General features: G+C 28.6%; 1 protein-coding gene across 1 annotated transcript; it reads left to right on the plus strand.

The window, feature by feature from the left end:
- Window positions 1–2768: 2768 nt before the first annotated feature.
- Window positions 2769–24461, plus strand: LOC117170023 (carbonic anhydrase 14-like). Its single transcript, XM_033356539.1, has 5 exons — window positions 2769–2826; window positions 20920–21105; window positions 21191–21297; window positions 24024–24251; window positions 24342–24461. Exons 1-5 carry the CDS (start codon window positions 2769–2771, stop codon window positions 24459–24461), a joined length of 699 nt encoding a protein of 232 aa, XP_033212430.1.
- Window positions 24462–26747: the final 2286 nt, after the last annotated feature.

Consider the following 26747-nt stretch of genomic DNA (forward strand, 5'->3'; position numbering starts at 1 on the left):
GGATTTGAAATTGAAATAAAAAATAACGTTTTCGGTTAAACCAAGAAGTGTACTTTCTTAATTCAAAAGCCTTATTAGATAAACAAATTTAATAGGCGGATTGAAACTTTATTTAAAAAAACTTAAATCATATACATTTCAAAGTGCTAATTTTCAACTCTGAAACTTGAAAAAATATCGGATAATCAAAAACAAAATATAGATTTTCGAAGATTTCGAAATAAAGTTTTAACTCTGTTTAAGGAATTTGAAAGGTTTAAAGTAAGCACAAGATTCATATTAAGACATCTTAGAAAAATCTTAAACAATTAATTTTTTTTGCTCGAAAAATGAATTTAAACAGAATATTCAAAAAGATTTCCAGAATTATAAAGAGGAATCTGGAAGAATTTGAAATAAAATTTTGGAGCCCTGTAAGGATTTCGAAACGATTAGGCCTAATAAAAACAATTGATAATTAATTTAAATTATACAATTTTGTAACTTCACAAGAGTTTTTAATTCGTTCTTTAGTTTGAAACATTGAAAATTATAGGGTCGATGTATTACTTTTAACCCCAAGTTCTTGAGATTGGACAACTAAAGCTCAATTGTAATTTGGTGATACTGAATTCTCTTTTGTTAAAGCTCTTTTGGCTTTAACGAAAACATTCTCATTACGTAACTCGCGCTTCGCATTCGAATTTGTTCCTCAAATTGAAAATCATTTCCACAAATGTATATTATTACAATCCCTAACATGCAGTTGCATTAAAACAGACGTAGTTCCATCGCATCGTTTAAAAAATGCGCATTCTTTACCAAAAATTTTGTTGGTACTACATGTAAAAAATGTTTTAATGTGGAACTGAACATTGACACCAAAATGTATACTTCTGAAGTAATAAAAGTATTACAACGTCAATTTTAAATTATAAGTCACTGTAATGATTGTTTTATCAATGAGTATTATCAGAAGGGAATTGTAAACAATTGTATTGCACAATTCATGCGTTTCTTCTAGAGTTAACCTTAAGATTTATTTCACTGTACGTGTAATGGGTATCTTCAAAGACTCATTAAAAATACTATTTGTTTGCCTTCAGGTTTGCCTTATTTTACATAAACAATTTCAAAATAAATTATGCTTTCAAAAATTAGTTGTCTTTTATTTTTGTATCTTTAGAATAATTTTTGAATTTTGTGAATATAATAGGTCAGGATTCTTAGGTAATTTCGTTATTTTACGCCTGATTTCAAAATGAATTCGGTCAGTGATGATTGTTATTCGTACGTTATTTTTCAAAAAACCGAATTTGATTACAGTTTACTTGTAACCACTATTAATAATATCGCATATGGCCATAAATATAAAATAACTTTTAAAAAAATCAATACTTTCAGAATGTGATATTATTTAAACCAATTTATTTTGATATGACGAGAGCTCGATCACTCCAACATTACTGATACATTCACTAAATATTCCCAATACACGTATTCTTTCAATGTTCCCGGATATTCTTGGTATTCTTGATATTTTTTATAATATTCAATATTTTTGATATTCCAAAATTCCGAATTATTCTAAATAATTTTTAAAAATGTCAAGAAATTTCAAAGATTTTCATGTATTACTGTGAAATTACAAAATATTGCTGAATGATTAAAAGTATTTCAATGAATTTCAAAATAGTTTTACGGGATTTCAAAATTGTTTTAAATTGAAAAAGATTTTAGTTTATAAATGGATTTGAAAAGAGTTTAAATTATTTTAAAGAATGCCAAAGATTATAAGAATTTCAAAGAGATTTCGAAGCCTTTAAAATACTTTCTGTGAGTTCAAGAGATTTTAAGGGATTGCGTAGCATTTTAATAAATTTTATGTGGTTTAAAAAGTCGGTAAAGGAATTTGAAACATTACAAAGAATTTTAAATGATTAAAAAAAATGTTTAAGGTTCTTTATGTAATTTAAAAATATTTTCAAGTATTTAAAAAGATTCTTAGAAATATTGAGGGATTTAAAGGGATTTGTATGATTAAAAAATTCTTTAAGTTTATAATTGAATTTCAAAAGATTTCAAGATATTTTTAGTGAATTCAAGAGATTTGAAGTAATTTTGAAGACCTATTAAGGTATTTCAGTGAAATCTAAATGAGTTTTAAGATTTGAGAGTAATTTTAAAATATGATGTTCTTGAATTCGTTTAAGTCTGTTGAATCTCTTGAAATCTTCGGAAACCCGTGTAGAAATTAAAATGGGGAATTAGTCTAGTTCCCCACCAGTTAACCCCACTTAAATTCGGGGGCTAGTCTGGTCATCTGACTAGGCCCCGACTAGTAGCGTCACGGTAGATTAGTCGTAGGCTAGTCCGGTAACCCGACTTATCCTATACGGGGCCTGATCGGATACTAGTATGGGCCATATGATAATTCAATTGTTCCGAAGAAATTATGAGGGAATTTTACCAAAAATTGTGTTGACGCTAATTTTCACACATTTTCGGGAATTTTTTCGGAAGTTTAATAGGGAAAATTCCCAAATATCCATGCGGAATATTAACCAAATCCCGAAAAATTGTATAAAATTCCCTAAAAGTTTCTCAAAATTCTCATTCTTTACGGAAACCTCCATAAACTTTTTTGAAATATTTAAAAGTGCGAAAATTTACTCAAGATTAAATGGAGGACATATCCTACCCTCAAAAATGCATCAATTTATGTGACTAAAATTCCCAAAAATTTGTGAAATATTAATTTAAAAAAAAACTTCAACTGGAATGCACCAATGGAAGAGCTTCGCTCTGAAGGAACCTCAATGTTGGTCACGGTTGTCTCTGCTCCAGGTAATTTTGCTTTTCTGAGTGAGGACTGCTGTCTTAAACACTCGACGCGTTATTTCAGTTGCGCGAGAGGCAGCACGTTGCGCCCTTGCGGATTTTCTTCAAAGCTACCAGTCCAGAACCGCAAGACTAAAATGAAGGTGGTAGCGAAATCTCAACTGTACCGTGCTGAATAGTTGACTGCTAGTATACTTCTCTTCACTAATTAATCAAAAACTTTTTTTTTCAATTTGAAATACCTGAAGCATTAGACTTTATTTACATGTGGCTAACCGTTTAGATTAATTTGAAAATAAGCATCTATACAAATTTAGAGTCTTATGACTTCCGGCGGGCACTTTTCACCTGCATCTATATTTATCTTTTCCAATATGGATTTTCTTAAAATTTAATACAAAGGTTGTTTTTGTAAAAAGTTGATTTTCATAAAAAATTATTAACTTAATAATTATTTATTACAAATGTTTGAGATGACTTTAACATTAATAAACTTTTCTCCGAGAAACTGTGTAAAATTATTCAAAAATATTGTGCTAGTTCATCGAATATTTTAGGACAAAATATCTTCCTGACCATACAGAAACACTCAAGAATTTTTAGAAAATTTACCTGATCTACGCGGCAAATTAAACATCAGTTTTGGAACGATTCCGTAATTTAGTGGGAATCTCTAACTTCCCCAAATTAAGAACCTGAAGATTACCCGCACGGAAATTAGTGACCAAAAGGGCCCGACCAGCCCTTGACCAATCACCTACCAGGCCAAGACTGAAATTTTGACACTATAACACCATAACACTAAAACCTTCTCCTAACAAAAAGTATAGATATTAAACAAAACACAAAAATGCAAATCAAATGTCAATGATTTTTCGGGGTTAATAACACATGGTCAAAAAATTTCAAAATTACAAAATCATACTATTTACCTTTAAATATCTCCAAGCTATACAGAAAATTTCAGTTATAACGAAAAATCTAAATAAAAAAAAACATCCCAGGCGCATATGATCAAACCCTTCTAGTCTTCCATCAACTAAAAAAATCCATAAACACTTTAATTAAGAATAATTACCACACAGGTTTCCCAAAAATCTTTTGCAGATTCTTATCCTATGATAAGTTTTAATGACCTTCGAGGACCTTCAAGGTCAAATTGAACCTCTGAAATTAATACATACTTTAACGTGAAATTTCCTGCTCTATTGATTCCCCATGTCAAAAAGGGCAGTTTCCATTTAAAAGAATGTTGACTTTGAAACGACCTCTGAGGTCATCGTCAAATTCAAATTAAAGATCAGGATTGAATTTTTGAAGCAAATAACTGCCATTTATATTCATTTTTTTCGGAAGCAGCTGATCTCAGAGATGTTCGGACTTTGTTTAAACTTTAATAACCTCAGAGCGAGCTTCGAGGTCAAATTGAACCTATGATCTTGATGCATGTTTTAACGCAAAATTTTGCGCTCTTTTGATTTCGGAAGTCAAAACGGGAAGTTTCCATTTTTTTAAGGTGAACTTCAAATTACCTTTTAGGTCATGGCCAAGGTCAAATTAAAGATCACCACTGAATCACGCGTCTATCATCATTGATCACGCGTACAAGTGACGTCAAAAATGACCTTGACGTCAATGAAAAATATTTTACGTGAGGAAACATTTCGTGGGTCTTGACCTTTTTGAACATCCTGTAAATTAACTAAAGTCTTGAAAATTTGACGAGGGTGATAATTTTTAATTAAAGATTTAATTTCGCGTGGGAATATATGTATTAATTGGACTCTTGCAAAACTTTCTGTTATAATTATTTGTAATTTCTAATACTTCTTGCAATTTCAATTACTGTGAGGATAGATTTATTAACTAGAGAGTTTAAAAGTTATTTGGTTATCAAAAGTTGAAGGATTTTTTGGAGTTAACAAAAGACTTCCGAAAAATTTTAAAATTAATAAATCATACGAAAACACAAAACCAACACTTGGGAAGTACCCCTATAACATTTAACAAACCAATTCTCACCCTACATCACCTGCAACCACCAAAAAAATCACAAATTAAAAATATCACTAATGAATTTTCTTATCGCACCTAAGGAATCAAGTCTCCCCTTCTAACAGTTGAAACAGTAAAAAATATTGGGAATGAAAAATAATTTTCAACATTTTATGTAATATGCGCTTGATTCCGAACATTGAAATGCAGTATACTGAAAAATTGCTCGAATGAATTTTTATAATTAAATTAGGCATTTGTATAAACAAATAGAGATTGCTTAAAAAGAACCTTATTTTTTCACTTTATTTTCGGATCAAGCGCATATTAGGTAAAATTTTCGACAATTTTTGATAAATACTTTTTGAGTTATAAAAGAGTTAAGATTAGCACTTTTTTTAAAATGATCATTTCCAAACATTTAGTTTTTGGAAATTCTGCATATCATATTGAAATAAGAAATTCGCATTTAATATTTTTCAACAAAACAAAACGAAAAAAAAACAACAAATTTCACACCAAAATAAATTTAGGGGGTAAATCTCCGGTCCAATGACCCATATTTATATATAATTTGTTTATAATTAGGGTGACGACTTTAAAGGGAAACCAAGAAATGACTGAGGAAAACCCGGGAATTTGATTAAAAAACCAGGAATTGACTTCCCATTGAAGAAAAATTCAAGTTTTAAATATTATAGTAATTTCTTTCATTTTAGAAAAGTAATTTTTACTTTATCTAAAGCTGCAAGGAATATGAGTAAAAATAACTATACTTTTTATTTTAAGACAGGGAGTTTCAGTAAAGATATAAAATTTCTCTTGGGACGACAAATTTTTGACATGGAACGGAAATGTTTTTAAAGAATTAAAACTTATGATACAATTATGATATAATAACTTATGATATATTTTTTTACATCTTTCGTTAAGAAACTTTTTTTTAGAAATGTAACTACTTGCGATTGAAAGCTTAACTCTTTTGTTGAAAGTTAATTTTATTTCTGGAAGGTTCATCATATTAATTGAAAATTCATATCTCTATAAAAATATAACTAATTTTTTTTTAAACAAATTAAGTTTCATCATTTTGATTGACAATTATTTTCTTTAATTGCAAAATGAGCTACTTGGAGTTATAGTCTGACCTAAAGTCTGCAGCTACACATTAAAATACTATGATTTCGTACTAGTAATTTTAAAAACAACTAAAAAAAAAAAAATACAGTCGACTATAGATTTGTGTAAACCTTGACCCCCCCCCCTCAGTATTGATCAAATCTCCACGTTTTGAGACCCCCTGATTCCGAAAAACAGTTTGTTACAAATGTGTCTTTCAGTTTGTCTGTCTGCCTGTCAACCTGTCTGTCCGCCTGTCTATCGTCCATGGATGGTTTTTTTGTTAGCACGATAACTTTTGAAAGAATTTGCGGATTGAATTTTCCTTTATTAAATTATTTTAGTATTTAAAAATTAAGGTCAAGTTCGTTAGACAGCCATTTTCGATAAAAATTCAAAAAGTGAGCGCATTTTGAATATTTTTGAGACCACTTTTTTTAAAATTCAAAAATTGTCTGCACGGATATTCAAATTATTCGAGAAGGTTAACAATTGATCTAAATGACTTTTTTTATAAAAGCAAAATTTACAAGAGTCATAAAATTAAAAAAATTTCAAAAAACAAACATTTTTCAGTCAACTATTTCACAGTGTTTTAAAGGCTCTCAATTATGTAAATGTGTTATAAACATAAAAAAAAAACATATGAATATATATATGAGTTTTTGGTTTCGTACCTAAAGGTGGGCCGCACTGTGGAAAAAGAAGACTTTTATGGTTCAAAATAACGTACAGCCCACAAATATTCACCGATTTGGACAAAAAATCACAAGAAAAAGTTAATAAGATTTCTAAGAGAGTTATTGAGCCTGATTTTCAAATAAGGTTTTCAATTTTTTTATAAATAAACAAATATGACGAGAAAAGTGACAATTTGTTCTATTAGACGTCTCGCCGCTCATCAATGACAGACAGATTTTTGCAATCGCTTTAGTTGCATAGAGTAATATTAGTTAAGGATATTCCAATATCAGAATATTTACAAAAAAAATTTTGGTAAACAATAAATGCATTATTCGGGCATCTGTCGACAAAAAAATGCTGTTTTTTTATGTCAGACTTTTAATTTAGATCTTTATAATAAATTTAATAAAATTCATGATAAGTTGATAAATTTTATGATTTTTACAAAAAATTACATTACTTGGGCATCTGTTGACGGAACTATTAGTTCTTTTCGATGTTTTTTTTAATGTGGGAATTTCATAATGGTTTCAGAAAAATTCATAATTGGTTGATAAATCATATATTTTTCCAAAACAAATTCAATAAACAGATGCATCATTCAGGCATCTGTCCACGAAATTTTTTTTTTTCGATATCCTAATTTAAACAGTTAACATAGAAAAAAACGAATTGCACTGGAGACAAATGCCTGATTAATGCATTTGTTCATTAAATTTGTTTATAATATGAAGAATTATAATCTTAAGAAAATTTTTAAGAATATAATATTGTTTCTATTCAAATTTCTTGCAACATAACTTTAAAAACCGTATAATTATGAAAAATCGTAGAACACATTTTTTCCACAAATAATTTTTTTTTTAATATGTAATATTGAAACATCTTTAGATAATGTTACTCTATACGACTTACGCGATTTCAACCATTTTCCTGTTATTGACAAGTACCAGGAAGGTCAGATAGATAAAATGGCCATTTTTCGTCATATTTGTTTATTTATAAAAAATAGAAAGCCTAATTGAAAAATGAAGCTCGACAACTCTTTTAGAAATCTTAAGAGCTTTTTTGATTTTTTTGTGTGTTGAAATTGGTTAGTATTTGTGGGCTGTATGTTATTTTGAACCAAAAATGTCATTTTTTTCCACTGTTGGCTGGGAATGTGAAAATGAGATCAAATGAACTCCCATCTAATTTTTTAGTTCAAATTAGATGGGAGTTCATATGATCTTTTAATTTAAAATTTATATATTTTATCGAAAATGTGTTTTGCACTTCGTAGAAAAGTAATCTGTTTTGTTAAAAATTAATGCGATTTATTAAAAAATTTTCTAGTTTTGTAGAAAATTAGTCTCTTTCATTACGATTTAATTTCTTCGGTTGAAGATTAGTTTTTTTTATTAAGTCAATTTTTTAACTAAAAATTTAACTATTTCATTTTGTGTCAAAAATGTATTCTTTTGTATAGAAATTTAATATTCCTGATTAAATATTCATCTCTTTCTTTGAAAAGTTAACTATTTTCTTTGAAATTTGTATCTTTTTCTTAGAATACCCATGTCTTAGAAAATAACAAGACATATACAAAATGCAAAATAGATTTTGTTCAAAATTTATTTGCCTTTAGAAGAAAGTTCATCTTCTTGCAAGAAAATTCAACTATAAAATTTATTTTTCGAATAAAAAAATTCACTCATTTTGCTCAATCATCGCCTTTTTTTCAAATAAAAAATTAAATTATTTCGATCGAAAATGCATATTTTCACATTCCCATAATTTATTATTGAAAAAGTACTAGAATTGTCCAAAATATGATACCACAGTTTTTTAACGGATCTTCACGTTTCAGAACCCTCTGGATCCGAAAATCAAGTTTTCACGATGCCGTCTATCTGTCTGTTCGTCCGTCCGTAAACACGATAACTCTCGAAAAAGTGAACGGATAAAATCGATATTTGGCTGACTTTTTTAGCTCCTAGAAAAAAGAACGAGTTCGTTAAACAGCCATTTTTGATAAAAAATAAAAAAGTGAGAGCATTTTCAACATTTTTGAAACCACTCTTTTTCTCAATTTGCAAATTCGATGTTCAGATATTTATAGTCTTGAACAATGCTAACAATTTTTGTTTATAACTTTTTTCGATAAAAAAATTCAGAGTTATAGCGTTTTCAAAAAATGTTTAATCAATCACAAATCAATATTTTAAGTCAAACAACGCACGATGTGAGAGAAAAAGACCCGAGAGAAAAAAGATTGCCTTTTAAAAGCTTTACAAAATTATTATAACGAATTTGAAAATTTTTTTGGAATATCGAAAATTAAAATCTTGATTGTACAAAAAATAATGAAAGAAAAAAATTACCAACATGAAAATGTTGACCTTGAAGCCTAAAGATTATTGAGAAACTTAATCTTTGATTATACTTAATTAAGTAGACAATTTAGAATATAAAGACGCATGTTTTTTAATAAAATATTTTGTATGAAATTATATACTATTATGCTTTTGATTGAAAATTCATTTTTCTTTTATCAAGGCTACATGAATTTGGTGGAAAATTTAACTATTTTGTCAAAAATGCCCCTTTTTCTTAAAAATTAATTATAATTGTTGTTGAAAAATTGAGATTTTTTCGAAGAAATCGTCTATACTTTTCGTTTTATATTAAAATGCATCCAGGTCAAACCGATCAATCATGAATTTCCTTTTTATGATGTTTTGATAGTAAAAGTCATATTTATGAAAAAATAAATTTTAAGAAAAAATGTTGCAAACATTTCTGACAGGAGAAATCTAAGACTATTTTGCAGAGTGAGTTAAATATTTTTTAAATACATTTAGACTATAAGGAAAAAATGAAATAATGGACTTTCTTAATCAGACACAAAGAGAATAAGTACTGAAGATTGGTAGCAAATCACTTACTTGAATTGTAGAGATATTTTTTAATTAAATAGTGAGAAACTAACTGCTTGGTAAGAAGAAAAATTAAAATTGTGTATAATAATTTTATGAAATCATGAATATGGAAACCGTATAATAAAAATAAGTTTAATAAAACTATGAGATAGTGTGAAATTTTTATCTCTATTGAAACAAGAAGATGGTCATATTATGTAATAGGAACGTTTACTAGAATGTCTTTAATTTTAAAATATTTCCTTCCCATCGTTTAAACAAGGTTAACAAAAACAAGAATTTGATACAATCTCAAAAATATATTGGATCAAAATAGGATCATTATGGACCACTATTTATTTATTAATTAATGATATTCAGCATTCTCTTGCACGAAATTTCGAGAGAGTTCTGCTTTCGATTGACAAACTTTTTTGTTGTCGTATAATTGCCGTATAAATGTCGTAAAATTTGATATTTTAACAAACAAAAATTCACTTAATTAAAAATATATTTAAATACAATGAAAAGTAACAGTTTTCTACGAAATAATTAAATTTTAAACTAAAGAGATGAACTTTCAATTAAAATAGTGATTCTTAAAAACCAAGTAATGCATTTTTAACAAAAGGGAACAATTGCATTTTTATTTTAAACACAAATTTTTAAACAGTAGTTCAATTTTCAACTGACAAGGATCATTTTTAAAACAAACATGAAAAAGTAGAATTTTCAGTTGACAACATTAATTCAACGAAAACAGAAACAAATTTTCAACTAAATGGTTAAGGTTTCAAAAGCATAGGTGGATTTTTAATTTGAAAAAAGAAATATTGAATTTTTAATATGAACTCTTGCGTCTTTCACAAAGTAATTTAATCTTTCTTAGTGTAATTTTTTACCAATGAAATAATTCCTGTACAAAAAGTATAATAGTGGACATTTGAACCAGAATAAATTAACTTTCACCCAAAAAAGGTTGGATTCTTTATTTTAAAAATGAAGGACGAGGAAGACAAAATAAATAAATTAATATTCACAGGTCGCTCATCACATCAAATCAAAATTTCATCATCATATCAAAATGATAACTTTGTCTTATATTTATTCAGGTAATTATTCATATTAAAGCAAAGATGCAAATAAATTTGTTATGAAGAAGCGTTAGTTAAATTAAAGTTTTTGACAGATCAGTTTATTTAATTTTGTTAAAAACATGTAAATAATTTAAATAAATTATAAGCTAATTATTAAGTAGAAAGATTGCTAAAGCTTGTTTGTAATAAATATAAAAAATACCTTATTATTTATTTATTACTTATTATTATTTGTTAAAATCTCGCATTATTTTTTATAACATTACTGTCAGACTTTTAGAAGTGTTAAACGATTGTCAGCGCAAGACTAATAAAAAGAAAAAATTTATATTCAAAATTATTTAAGGATGATTATTTAAGGTTATCTCTCTGAATCTAAATTAAATAAATTTAACTACAGTAGAATCTCGATTAACTGTCCTTCGATTATCCGAGGCTCCGCGTTATCCGAGGCAACGAGCCTCACCCAACCACTCCGCATTAACCGAGTTGTATGCTTGCATAATACGGAGAATCATTAATAAAACAGATGAAGCTGCTACGCCTAATTCTGAATGCACTCACTAGTTTGAATCTCTGATTTCTAACTCTGATCTAATTTCTAAATTAAAAATTTAAAAATTAAAAATTTATAGATTATAAACTGAATATTATATTGTAAAATGCATTACGTTTTAACTTTAACTAATGCGAATACATTTAATTCTCCGTTATTTCGAAAATAATTTTCATTATAGTTTAGAAGAGCAAATTCTTGAAAAAAATGTCAATTGAGATATAAGATAAGGAATTTTTTTAAACAATTAAAATTTTCAATAACAAGAAGGAGTTTTATAAAATAATACACATTATGTTTCAGAAAAAGAATTTTCCAAAAAATTATAATTTAGATTTAACACAAGGCAATTTTTTAATGAATAACAATAGTTTTATTTCTGAATGGGAGATTTTTTAAAAGCATTATCATTCCGATAAGTAATAGAAAATTTTCGAAAATAATCATAATTTAGATTTGGTACATGGAATTTTTCAAATTAACTATCATTTTCAATTTAAAAAAAAAGAGATCTTTGAGATCACTTTGGATCCGAAAAAAGCCATTTTTTAAAGAATTACTTTAATTTGGTATCTGCAAGGGGGATTCTTGAAAAGAATTATTTTTATTTGGAACAAATAATCTTCGGAAAGAATTAGAATCATTCCATGCAACAGGGAATTAAAAAATTTTTCATTGTATTTGAAAACAAGGAACGTCGAAAAATAGTAACACTTCGAACTCAAGACGTTGAATTTTGTGAAAAATTTTTCATTCTGGCATGCAAAAGAAATAGTTCAAAAAATGTTTCTAGTTTAGGTATAAAGTAATTGTCTTCTCAGAAGATCAACAATTTGGACTTTTTTTGACAATTTAGATTTTCGAAAATAATGTTTGAAAATAATCACAATTTACAGGTACGACCGGGTTGTATACTCAAATCTTGAAAACCCGGCTAAACTCAGAAGGTGGTTTTCTGCAGTTTTTATATAAACTAATTTGTTTAAAATGTTCAAATAGTTGAAAATCTAAAAAAAAACAGTAAAGTTCTGAATTTGTTTATGGAATTTATTTTAATAATAAGTCATTAGTCTAAATTTCCAAAGTGTCATAGTAAAAAGTTATTGGAAATACAATCTTTGTTGATTTCGTAAACAAATTAAGCCTATTTGTGAAAAAATGCCCAATCTCTTAATTTTCTCATGAAAGTAGTTTAAATGATAAATAATGAAAATTTGATTGATCCTTTTTGTTGAAAAATAGGCAAATTCTGAATTTTTTATGAAAGTTCTTTAAGTAATCAATAATTCTTGTAAATTTAACAAATAACTTAGAAAAGAGTCATTGTGAAAATAATGTTAGTTAACTTCGTGAACAAATTGTGTTTATTAATTTAAAAATACCATTACTCTCAATATGTTTATGAATACTGTTTGAATGATTGATAATTATTATAAATTTATAAATTATGGTGGGAAATGATCATCGAAGGACATTCTTAGTTCATTCCGTAAGCAAATTATGCCTCTTACTTGAAAAATAGCCAAACTATAAATATGTTGATAAACATTTTTTAAATAATTAATAACTGTGAATTTTTACAGCTTTAGAGAAAATACATCATTGAAAAGATATTATTAGTTAATTACGTCAAAAAATGTAGCCTACTTGTAGAAAGAAAACCAAATTCTTAATTTTTTAATCAAAATTGTTTCAATAAATAATAGTTATTGTACATTTAAAAAGCAGCATAGAAAAGAGTCATCCGATAGACATTTTTAGTTGACTCCGTAAACAAATTCACTTGTAGAAAAAAGGTTAAACTTTTAATTTTGTAATTAAAATTCTTTAAATGATTAATAGTTCTTGTAAATTTGCACAGCAACATGGAAAAGAGTCATCGAATGGACAATCTAAGTTGATTTCGAAAACAAATTAATTCATAGCATAAAGGCCAAACTTTTAATTTTTTAATTAAAACTGTATAAATAATTAATGGTTTTTTTTTTAAATTTGAAATGCAGCACGAAAAGAGTTATTTTATAGAAACACTAAATTCGACTTAGTGAAAAAAGTAACTCGTAGAAAAAGGTCAAACTCTTATTTTTTAATTGAAATACTTTAAATAATTAATAGATTATGTTAATTTGCATAGCAACATAAATAAGAGTCATCGGATAGACATTGTTAGTTGATTTCCAAAACGAATTGACGCCTAGGATAAAGGCCACACTTTAAATTTTTAATTAAACTTGTTTAAATAATTAATAGCTATTGTAAATTTAAAAAGAAGCAGAAAAAAAAGTTATTTTATAGACATACTTACTTGACTTCGTAAAAAAATTAACTCGTACAAAAAAGGTCAAACTCTTCTTTTTAAATTGAAATTCTTTGAAAAAATAGTTCTCCTAAATTTCCAAAGAAAAATAAAAAAGAGCCATTTGATAGACATTCTTAGTTTACTTCGTCAAAAAATTGTCTCGTATCAAAACTGTGAAAATCTTAGCTTTGAAATTGAAATTCTTTAAATACTCAATAGTTCTTGTTAATTTGCAAAGCAACATAGAAAAGAGTCATCGTATGGGCATTTTTACTTGACCCCAAAAACAAATTAATCCTGGGATAAAGGCCAAACTCTTAATTTTTTAATTAAAATTGTTCAAATAATCAATAATTGTTGTGAGTTTGAGAAGTAGCATAACAAAATTCGTCGGATAGACATTTTTAGTTGACTTCGAAAAGAAATTGAGTCGTAGCATAAAGGCCAAACTTTTAATTTTTTAATGAAACTGTTTAAATAATTAATAGTTTTTGTAAATTTAAAAAGCACCATGAGGGAGTCATTTTATAGAAACTCTTATTCGACATAGTGAAAAAAGTATCTCGTAGAAACAAGGTCAAACTCTTATTTTTTAATAGAAATTCTTTAAATAATTATATTATGTAAATTTGCATAGCAAAATAGAAAAGAGTCATCGGATAGACATTCTTAGTTGACTTCGAAAGCCAATTGACTCGTACGATGAAGACAAAACTTTAAATTTTTTAATTAAAATTGTTTGAATAATAAATAGTTGTTGTAATTTTAAAAAGCAGCAGAAAAAAGACTTTTTGTATAGACTTTCTTAATTAACTGCGTCAAAAAATTAACTCGTAGAAAAAAGGTTAAACTCTTATTTTTAAATTGAAATTATTTAAATAAATAATAGTTCTTGTAAATTTACAAAAAAAAAATATAAAAAAGTCATCCGATAGACATTCTTAGTTAAATCGGTCAAAAAATTGACTCGTATCAAAACGGTGAAACTATTAGTTTTGAAATTGAAATTCTTTAAATACTCAATAGTTCTTGTAAATTTGCAAAGCAACATAGAAAAGAGTTATCGTATAGACCTTTTAAGTTGATTTCAAAAACAAATTAATCGAAGGATAAATGCCAAACTCTTAATTTTAATTAAAATTGTTCAAATAATCAATAATTCTTGTAAGTTTGAAAAGCAGCATAAAAAGATTCATCGGATAGACATTCTTAGTTGACTTCGAAAACAAATTGACTCGTAGGATAAAGGCCAAACTTTAAATTCTGTAATGAAAATGGTTTAAATAATTAATAGTTCTTGTAAATTTAAAAATCAGGATAAAAAAGAGATATTGTATAGACATTCTTACTTGACTTCGTGAAAAAATTAACTCGTAGAAAAAAAGTCAAACTCTTCTTTTTAAATTGAATTTATTTACATGGATAATAGTTAATGTAAATTTGAAAAACAGCATAAACAAGTCATTGTATTGACATTCTTACTTGACTTCGTAAAAAAATAAGCTCGTAGAAAAAAGGTTAAATACTTATTTTGACATTAAAATTCTTTAAATAAATAATATTTCTTGTAAATTTCTTGTAAATTTACAAACAAAATAGAGAAGAGTCATCCGATAGACATTCTTAGTTAACTCCTTCCAAAAATTGACTCGTATCAAAACGGTGAAACTGTTAGTTTTTGAATTGAAATTATTTAAATGAATAATAGTTCTTGTAAATTTTCATAGCAATATAGAAAAGAGTCATCGTATAGACATTCTTACTTGAATCCGTAAAAAAATTGACTTGTATAAAAAAGGTCAAACTCCTAATTTTTTCATTAAAATTGTTTAAATAATTAACAGTTCTTTTAAATTTACACAGCAATATAGAAAAGAGTCATCGGATAGACACTCTTAGCTGGACTCCGCAAACAAAACTGGCTCTTAGAAAAAAGGTCAATTTTAGTATTTTAATTAAAATTTTTTGAATAACTCATAGTTTATGTAAATTTGCATAGCAAAATACAAAAGAGTCATGGGTAGACATTCTTAGTTAACTTCGTAAATAAATTTACTTGTAGAAAAAGCCACTCTTAATTTTTCAATTAAAATTGTTTCAATAATTATTAGTTCTTATAGGTTTATTAAGCAACATGGAAAAGAGTCATCGGATAAAAATTCTTAGCCTTAATTTTTGAATTAAAATTGTTTAAATCATGAATATTTCTTATAAATCTACAAAGAAACATGATAAATTAAATGTATCCTTTAAAAAATAGCCGTTTGTGAGATTTATTTAAATAATTACAATGGTTGAAGATTAAATAAGTGTTTAAAAAAACTAGAGCGCATTTCGGTGGAAATGCCTTGGTTTTATAATACGCAGCTCTGTTCTTAACCTCAAAATGATTCTAGATCGAATTTCGGTGTGCATGCATTGCCTTCATAATAGATTCCGCTCATCTCGATTCTGATCTCGATTCTGTTCTCGATTCTAAAGAAAAGGGCGGCACGTTTAAATTCAACCAATAGATGAAGAGATAATGTGCCTTCAGACTTCGAGATTATATCGCAACCTCTTTCTTATGATAGGATTATATCTCTGACTTATGCAAGATTTCAGTTCTAAACTTCATTTTCCTAAATTTAACATTATAGTTTAAACATTTATATAGAAATTTTAGTTTTTTATATATTTTTTTGGTTTCTCGTGAATTTTGTAAAGGAAATGATGCAATTATTTACGTAGGTGAAACATATATTTTCTTTAAGCTGACTGCGAAATACGTGGATGGACTACGTCAACTTCAGCAATTTTTTTTATCAAATTGTTTTTTTTTTTTTGTAAATGATTAAATTACATTATTGTTGTCAGTCTAAATGCGTATTGATTTATTGAATTATAATTATTAAATTATCCATGCTCTAAATGCGTAATACCTTAATTTATTCGGTTGAAATATTTACTTAAATTTCACTGAATGATAAACACCAGTAATTATTTTATTGTATCATTTATTCCTAACATATAAATCGTTATAATTCCATTTAACATCATTCACGATATTTGAATAATAAATTTTCCGGCAAAAAGTTCCATTTTTATGCAAGTAAGATGAAACTTGTAATGAATCAAATTAATTTTTAAATGAAAAAAAAGTTTAAAAAAATTGTTTAATTTCTTTCCAAAAGATTTCTTTTTTGACTTTTTAACTCCCTAATAGAAATTTTAAAGCATAAGTACATTTACTTTGGTTTGAAATGCAACTGCTTCTTAAACAATATATATTATTAATTTGTTGTTGGGGATTTACCTATTTTGTTTAGACCTTTTTTGGTTAAATTTAACTTTTTTTAATTGAAATTACCATATTTTTCAGTTGATATATTAGATATTCCATATTTAATTAAGAATCGATTTTTTTCTGAAGTTTCATCATTTAAATTTAAATTTTCTTGTTCAGAATTTCCATTCTTAGTAGAAAATTTTACGATTCAAAATAATAATTTAATTGGAAAATCTACACAATAAGAACAGTAAAAGACTTCAAGTTAATCATTTACAAATTAAACCAGAAAGGATCGCACAATTTTTCATATGCTAGAAACCCTGGTTAAAATCTACACTTTTTGATAGTATAAATGAAAATAAGTTTTGATTTCATTATTTACAATGCTGATTTTTGTACTATTTTGTCTTACTTCTTTATAATAATAATATTTTTTTTAGTATTTTTTTTAAGTAATTTATAATTTTGAGCTCTTTATTGAAATATTAAAAATCTTATTCCAATAAATGACGCAGCCCAAACACAATGTTCTGCAACTTGTAAAAAGGACGCACAAAAAGACACTGCTTTCAAACTAGATATTAAAAATTGTAAAATTTTAAGAAAGAATTTTCAACAAATTAGCCAACATTTTCACCAAAGGAGAAAACTTTTTAAATACATATTTAATAAATAATCTACAAAATAGTAAAATTTAAAATAAAAGAAGATAGTGAAATTATTTTCAGGAAGATAAATTAATTTTTAACTAAAATGATGGAATCTTCAATTGGACCAGTTAAATTTTTAGTTTAAAATTTAATTTAAAAAAAAAAATTAATATCAACTGTAGTATATAAATTTGTAGTTAAACGAATCAAATTTTTACAACAATAAATAATGAATTAAAATGACAAATCTTTCACCAACAAAATTTATTTTCACGACAGTTATACGAGGGTGAATCAAATATTAACCGGAATTCTTTTTTAATATTTATTCATTTATAAAACAATACAAAAATACTATTGATTATTTTTCTACATAGTCTCCTTCACGCTCTACACATTTTTTCCAGCGGTTTGGAAGCTTGTTAATTCCTTGCTCGTAGAAACTTTGAGGTCGAGTCATCAACGAATTGCGCACGAATTCCTCAACATCTTGATCGTTGTCAAATCGCAATCCTCCAAGTGCATCTTTCATGGGCGCAAACAAATGATAGTCACAGGGTGACAAATCTGGGCTATATGGAGGATGCTCAAGGGTTTCCCAATGCATATCCTCCAGTTTTTATTTCGTTTCACCCGCCGTATGTGGCCTGGCATTGTCATGAAAAGGATGACGTTTCTGATGGGGTTACCGCGTCTTTTGCTTCTGTAAGCGACTTTTTCTGCCTCCAACAGCTAGCAGTAGTAGGCAGCGTTAATCGTACGTCGATCATGTAGGAAATCAATGAGCAACACTCCTCTGTAGTCGAAAAAGACGGTCGCGAGCACCTTACCGGCTGAGAGACGGGTTTTGGCTTTCACAGGACCGGCTTCGTCTTTCCTTCACCATTCTTTACTCGCCATCTTGAACTCGGGAGTGTAATGATGCACCCATGTTTCATCGCATGTCACGATATACTTCAAAAAAGTCTCTCCCACCCGCTGAATTCGATTCAGATGTCTCTTACTGATTCGCAGTCGGATGTTTTTTTGATCTTCGTTCAATAACTTCGGGACCCATCGGGCACAGATTTTTTTGAAACCAAGATGATTTTTAATGATTGTTTGAGCGCTTTCATAGCTAATGCCCACCTGTAAAGCGATTTCATGAATACTGAACCGCCTGTCACTTTCAATAAGGTCACTTGATCTTGGACGTCGATTATGACTCACATTTTCCACACTTTCTCGTCCACTCTTAAACTTTTTGGTCCAATCAAACACTTGAGTTTTAGACAGAGTATCATCCCCATACTGATCCTTCAATCGAGTAAAAATTTCGCACGGTTTAACGCCTTCTTTAGTTAAAAACTTTATTATAAGCCGTTTTTCAACGGACGCTGAAACCTGTTACTCACTCATAGCTGTACTGACGAATTGACTGAGTCAAACAGCTCACCAAGCGTTTTACCCACTCCTAATTCACTACATTACAAGAACCTACACTTTGAGAGTGCTTGCGATTGGATCAGAAAAGTATTTGTAAAATTTCGGTTTATATTTGATCCACCCTCGTACTTTCGACAAAGTGCTTCAGTTTCTAACGAGAAATACGAATTCTTAACAAAGTAGCAACATTTTCAACAAAAAATTTTTTTAAGAAAAAGATGAATTTGTAACAAAGTTGTTTAACTTTCAACCAAGCTGTTTTTTTACCCAAAAATGATTAGAATTCTAGTAACGGAAATAAATTTTCAAATAAAATGTAATAATTTTCATTAAAAGGGTTGCATTTTTAATCATGACAGATTTCCCAGTAAAGAAAAAAATTTTTAACAAAACTGTTGAATTAAAAAAAATTCGAAATTCCTGCGAAAATCTTTAATGCTCAACGAAAAAATTAATTCGCAACAATTGTCGAACGAATTTTTGAACATTTGAGCCAACAAGACGAACTTTCTATAAAGCTACCAAAATAGTTGAATTACAACCCAAGAAGACGATTTTTCACAAACAGTGTAAAAGTGTAAGAGGTGAAGAAAGTAAATATTCCATAATATAGTGGAATACTTAAACAAAAATGATTAACTTAAACAAAAGATCGAACTTTTAACAAAACCGCTGAAGTTTCAACAAGAAAAAATATAGATTTTTAACAAAAAAGTTTTTTTTTTTTCAACTGCATAATTGAACTTTCTAGCAAAATAGTTGCATTTTCATCCAAAAAACTAACATTTTTTAAATAAAAAATTTTAATTTTCAATAAAAAATTTAATTCTTTGCCAAAAAGTATGACGTCTCAACATAGTTTTTGGATTTTTATTAAATTAATAACATTTTTATACGAAAAAAATAAATTCTGCATTTAAAAAGGCAGAAAAAAATTACAACTTTCAGCCAAACTATTAGTCCAAAAAGACGAATTTTCAACAGTCAATTAAATTTTAAACTAAGCAAACAAAGTGTAAACCAAACAATACTATATTAAAAAAAAACACGAATTCTCGTCCAAAAATATAATATTAGATTTTGTGTAACAAAAAATAATAATAATATAGTGCTATAATGATATAGCAGATTAATTAAAAAAATTCTTAATAATTACTTGTACCATTAACAATTAGCTAAAAATTAGCGTTATGTTCTTGAATTAAGAGTTCTTATTCTGATCCCTCTAATAGCTTAATTGGAAAAGCACCTGACCGGAAATCAAAAGTTTTGTGGTTCGATTCCCAATGAAGTGAAGATGGAGTAGGATCTTTTTTAAAGGCCCATTTTCGTTACATTTTAGGCCCTGATACAAAGAATCCTAATAATCTTGCCTATTTCGAAGAGGTTAATGGTTTGAATTCAACAATTCAAAATTAAGAAAATTACGAAAAAGTGATTTCATATTCATAGGCTCTCAAAGCTGAGCAATTTTAAATTTGTCTACTACAAAATAAGACTTTTCTTCAGAATTACGCATACCAAACTTTCAAATTAGAATACACAATTATTTCAAGAGTTACAGAATAAAAACAGATTTTTTTCTCTAAAGAATTAAAAAAAAAACGCTTGTAATTTAAAATTATTTACACAATATAAATAGCTTTTTTTTTATAAAAAAGTACGTAGTAGAAGTATCTTTCATATGAGTGTGAAATATAAGGTTAGTGTTAATGGCCTTCATTGAAGATATTACTCAATTTTAAATGCGACGAACTTTAAAAACATGTGAAACTGAATTCACGACACAATCACGTGCAAAAGAATACAGCGCTGTCTGATAGCGACTTTTCTTTTTGGTGTCATTTTACGAGCAAGTAAGTTAAATTTTTAAAAAGATTTAAAATACATTTCAAAGTTTTTGTAAAGAAGCAACGAATGCTGACCTAATTTTTTCTAATTTTCTAGCAACTATAAATGTTAATAGATACAAATGCGATAAAATATAAGTTTTACTAATGAAAAATGAGCAATTTTATTCCTAAAAATTATTCAAATAATAAAAGTGACAATTTAGGTAACTGCTTCTTCAAATAAAGCTTTACAGTTTCATTTTTTTCGCAGATGCATACAGTTATAAGGATGCAAAAAACTGGGGCCAAAAATATGAACAATGTAACGGAAAACGCCAATCGCCTATATTTACAAGGCCACAGATCATCTCGCCTTATCCTCATCTTGAAGGGCTAACACATATAAACTTTAATAAATTACCAACAAACATGACCATAAAGAATACTGGTCGCGCTGGTATTAGAAATTCATTATTTTAATTCATAAATTTAATTCTGCTTCATTTTATTTATTACAATTTTTTACCTTTCTTATTATACAGTGGAGCTTCGAGCTCGTTGGTCTGGAAATCCTCCAGAGGTCACTGGTGGACCCCTTCATGCGAAATACCTATTTGATAAAATCACTTTTCACTGGGCCGAAAAACCGGTAAGTTTTGCATAAATTTTTAATTCTTTACCAATTTTAATTAATAAAATTTCGCTAATTACACCTGTCATACTTTACATGCTCGTTTCCGTACGTTTTGCACATTCTCTTTAAAATAAGAGAAGGTTGAATTGTTTTAAATTTTGGCCTAATCGGGAAATTTAATTTAGCTACTTTCGTAACATACTACAGGGTTTGTCCGGAAAGTAATAGGACTGAGTCGATTTAAAAAATTTATTGTGCCATTCGTTACAATTGTTTAAAAACATTCAAAATAGGCTCCTTCTACGTCGACGCGGCGCTGCCAGCGCGATTTCCAAGCATTGAAGGCGTCACGGAAGTAATTCTCCGGAATAGCCTTGAGAGCCGCGGCGCATGCTGCTTGGATCCCCTCTGTCGTCTCAAAATGCTTGCCTTTCATTGGCCTTTTCAGGCGAGGAAACAAAAAAAGTCTGGGGGGGGGTCACATCTGGGCTGTAGGGCGGCTGCGGAAGCGTTAGGATGCCGGCCTTGGTCAGGTAGCTGTTCACAAAAAAGGCGCAGTGAGCCGGGGCGCTGTCGTGGTGCAACTTCCAGTCAGCTGCGATGTCATGAACCAAAGATTTTGATAAATTTAACGTATGGGCAATTAAACGAATACTCAGTCGACGATCTAGTTCAAAACTTTGCGCACACGAGTCACATTGTCGGTGTTTGGCGAAGTCGAAGGTCTTCCAGCACGGTCTTCATCGGCGACCTCTTCCTGGTCCTCCAAAAAGGCCTGGTGCCACCGAAACACACCACTTCTTGCAAAAGCAACATCTGGGTAAGCCTACTTGATCATATCAAACGCCTCTGTCGCAGATTTACCGAGTTTCACACAGAATTTAATCGCGTACCTCTGCTTTAACGAACGCTGCATTTTCGGCTTGCACCACTCACAGAAACACGTCGCGTGAAAATGCTTGTCCTTACTCTCCAAGTACTCGGAGACAACTGACCAGCTGCTCGTTCGTTAGCTAGGAGCACCTTCTACCAAATCCAGTCAGTGCGCGCACGCTCCGAAGTACAGTTGCGGCGGAAGAAAATCAGTCCTAATACTTTCCGGACAAACCCTGTATTTGTGATATATATTGAAAGTTCTCAATAAAATTTCCTAATCTATCAACAAAATACTTTTTTTAAGTCTATATATTAATTAGCCAAATTTTCACTAATTAAAATTCAGTTAGTAATCAAAGACACCCGCCTTGAAGACAATAATAATGATAATTATATTTATTTTAACCACACGAATAAAAAGTGGACTGTTAAGATGGACTCAGAGCATTAGTAAGTTAAAAGTGCATGCTTCATATTCTTATTGTTACTAACTCTTAAAAAATTATCAATATTGAATTGAGTATATTAATTTTTTTTCAGCAAGGTAGATATGGAGATGCACCTGTTTTTTTATAGAACAGATTTGAAATCATTCGAAGAAGCTCAATCACAAAAGAATGGCCTGGTGGCATATCGAGTGGTGCTGAGGGTAAGAAGGGCACATACATTAGTTGAAATACTTTATTTTAATAAGCCGTCATTTATTATCTGCAAGAAATACTACAGAAATATCAAATTGAAAGCCCTAAATGAGAAAATAAGTAGGCAATGGAGTAACTTCTTCAATTTGTTTACGTTTTCACTCTTACGAATTTCACGTTAGTTGCTTCATTTCTACTGTTATAACTATTAAATAAAAAATAAAAGAGACTACCTACCTTAATTTCCAAAAAATGGAAGGAAAAGTGAAAAAGTTACATAATCATAATTTTTTCAAGTAATTTTTCAAATTTGTTATTCTCAGGGTAATCACAACATAATTTTTTTTTAACAAGTGACCTATTTAGTCATAAAAAGTTACCAAAATTATTCATTTCTATCACAAAAAGGGATAAAAAGTGACTAATGTGCACTAATAATGTGATTAATGTTTTGCTAAAGTTGAAAGATTTTAAATGTGTTGTATTCCATAAGGAATGCATTTAATGGAATTTAAGAGAAATGAGAAGAATTCGATGAAACACATAAAAATTCAAGCGCAACTCAACAAAAAAATTATTAAATTGAGAAAAGTTAAAAATATTCAAAAATTTATTGAATTGAGTAAGTTTAAAACGAGTTGTGGAAAATTCAAGGGCATTCTTGGAATTGAAAAAAACTTCAAAATATGTAAAATTCTTTCTTTTAATGAAGAATTTTTTGAAGTCTTATAAAAATCGAATATCCCTGAATTTAGGATAAAGTTAGAATATTTAAGTTAAAATCTTCAAAAGCAGTGCTAAAAATGCTCTCTTTTATCAATTACTCAGAGAAATGCTGTAGTTTTTTGTATATTTTGTTGTATTTTAATGTAGCTTTAATTTTCTTACAGAAATTGCAGAATGTTACATTTACAAGGATTTACAACTACAAAAATCTACAGAAATTTAGAACACTTTACAATTTTATTTTATTTTTTCACTTAGGATGAAAAATGTTTAGGATACGATTCCCTCATCATTCAAACATAGAAGCAAAAAATATAACAATATAGAAATAATAAAAATTTTAAAATGTGCCAAATTGAACTAATTAAAAAAGGAATGTAAAAAAGGAATGTTCCTAAAATTGGTTTTAGCTTTCTGTACTTTTTTGTAAGAAATTTTTAACAGCGTTTCTCTTCACGCAATATCCTATATAATTGATACATTCTGTTTAAATTTCAGTCGGAATATGACGTTCCCCTAAAAGTTTTTGACAACCTGGAAAAAAATTTACATAAAGTGCGATCCCGAAATGCAGTAACAGATATACCCCCGTTTGACCTAAATAAAACTATCGACAATAGAGTGGTGCCATTTGTATTTTATGAAGGCTCATTGGATTATCCACCTTGCATGGAATCTGTGACTTGGTTCGTAGATGATGATGGTAGTAGCATTCACAAGAATCTTGTAAGAATCTATTTTTCTTGAATTATATATGCGCATGAATTCGAAATTTTGTTTGCTTTCATTATTTAATATTCGAATTTTTTCTTATAGGTAAATGAATTGCGGAAAATAAAGTTGGACGAGGGAGACGTGTCAAATATTAGACCCACCCAGGCGATAAATAAGCGTCCACTCAAGATCTCGTTCGGTGATAATGCGAAATCTGAATAATAGCGTCAGTAACATTTTGCGCTCGAAAAAGGTTTTCTGCAGTTTTCCTTACCATTAGCCAAATGTCTGAGCAAATGTGAGTGCCTCTAATAAAAATCCGGGTGCAGACGGTATGGGTAGAGGAGTGCCGGTAATGTTCCCGATAATTCAAGTGACCGAAAATGACAATAGCGAATATTAGGATACCGAAATTTATTTTACAGAAACCTAATTTACCGAATTATTAATTGACAGAAAACCATTTCAAAGAATGATTAATTGACCGAAAACCATTTTCAAGAATGAGTAATTGATTGAAAATTGTTCCAAGGAAAATTCAGTTTAGCGATAGAATAGTTATCCGAAACTCATTTAACTGAAGGTTCAAATATCCGAAAAATTTAAAAATAGTTTATTTACATTTAGATAGATGTCTAATAACACATAAAACATGTATATTATGTAATCAAGTTGATTAAAGGGATAAAAACAGTGAAAATTCAACAAAATAAGTGACTGTGCAGGGTAATTTTTTAACGTGAAACTTTTGATTCATAACATTTTTTCATAGAGTGCCTATTTTTCTAGATATTTGAAAGTTTAATGTTAGAAAAATGTATTTAATGAAAGTTTGTATACCTTCAATAATTTTGATTACGCGTTATACACGTTTTATTTGTTATTGAACATCGATCTGAATGTAAAGAAACAACTTTTAAATTTTCGGATATTTGAACCTTCGTTTAAATGATTTTCGGATAACTATTTTATCGCTAAATTGATTTTTCGTTAAACTGAACCTTCCCAAAATTAGATATTTTGAAATTTGAACTTTCAGTAAAATGGATTTTCGAAAAAATATATCTTCGCTAAATCTATTTTCGAATAATTCAACATTCTTTGAAATGGTCACTGGAACCATTGGAAAAATGATTGGATGTCGTATTTGGTTTCATCAATGTTTATTTTCTTTGAGCTGTGTCATGTATACTCAGCTACTGCTTTTCTGAATATTAATTATTATTAACAAATTTTTCTTATATTCGAATCGTCTTGAGATTAAATCTAGACCTAGGTTTCTGAGTAGCTGATTCTGATAGTGGTTTATAGTTTTTACTTGCCCAATAGCAGCAAAAGCTCCAAATTTTGATTTTATTGAATATATTTTGTTCACTGTATGCATTCAAAGTTTTTTAATTTCTGCAATTAAAGGTTTAAAACCTCAAAAACCGAAGCACATAAAACTGATTTATTTGATTGATTGTTAAGACAGGCCCACAGAAAAAAGTGGTCTGAACTTTCTGAGTCGCTGAGTCCGAATCCGGCCTCAGAATTTCCAACAGATATCAGAAGTGTGAAATCTTGAAAGTTTCAGGCTCCGTTAAAGTAATATATATCTACGGAAGAGTCAATAAAAAATGTGGGTTTTACGAATTTCGAGTAGCTCAGAATTCCCCTAGCCTAGGGTAAAAAGTGTAAAATTCATCAAAACTTCAGGTTTTCAAAAGCTTTCATTTTTGCATGAAAAAGCTGATATCTAAAATAACTATAAATTAAATATATAACTATAACTATATATATAACTATAATTAACTATATAACTATAAATTGTCAACCCGAAAAAACTGATTTTCAATCAGACATAAATTTTTAAATAGAATAGATGAATTTTGAATACAGAAAATCTTTCAATTCACAACAAATAAGGCAGATTTTCCAAACAAACAAATGAATTTGGGCTAAACCCAAATCTCGTCTCAAAGTTTCCGCCACTGCTCATGACTTTCCCCCATTCCAGGAAAAAAGAGTAAAATATTGGACGTTTCAGGCTATGTTAAAGTAATATTTATTCATGGGAAAGTTGATAAATCAATGTGGTTTCTACATACTTCGATTCGCTAAGTTCCAATCCAATATCTTCAGCTAAAAAATACCGTTTTCAACAAAAGATGGCCTAATTAAATTTTCATTCAAAACTATTATCTTTCAACCAAAAAAATGAATTTTCAGCAAAGTTGATTATTATTTATTTAGCAACAGCTGCCCCACCAGAAATACAAAACTAAAACCTCCTTTGGAAAATCTACCCTGAACTGAGCATGAAATTCGGAATCAAAAGCCTCCTACCCTTTTGGAAGACCATGGTCTTCGTCTTTGATGCATTGACCTCCAGATTTTTGATTTTTCAGTATTCAGCAAGCGTATTTATTTTCCTCTACAGATTAATACGAGAATCAGCAAGTAATACAATGTGATCAAAAATGCCAGTAAAAGGACCGCAGTCAGATAATTAATTGCGATTCCCCT

This window comes from Belonocnema kinseyi, chromosome 3 (genome assembly GCF_010883055.1).
Source record: "Belonocnema kinseyi isolate 2016_QV_RU_SX_M_011 chromosome 3, B_treatae_v1, whole genome shotgun sequence".
Classification (NCBI taxonomy): Eukaryota; Metazoa; Arthropoda; class Insecta; order Hymenoptera; family Cynipidae; genus Belonocnema; species Belonocnema kinseyi.

Bases quoted from the DNA above. Each gene is read 5' to 3' on its own strand.
- LOC117170023 (XM_033356539.1), top strand. From the start codon at position 2,769: ATGGAAGAGCTTCGCTCTGAAGGAACCTCAATGTTGGTCACGGTTGTC. The intron at 21,106-21,190 runs GTATTAGAAATT...CTTATTATACAG, and splicing joins AAAGAATACTGGTCGCGCTG to TGGAGCTTCGAGCTCGTTGG. The intron at 24,252-24,341 runs GTAAGAATCTAT...TTTTTCTTATAG, and splicing joins GTAGCATTCACAAGAATCTT to GTAAATGAATTGCGGAAAAT.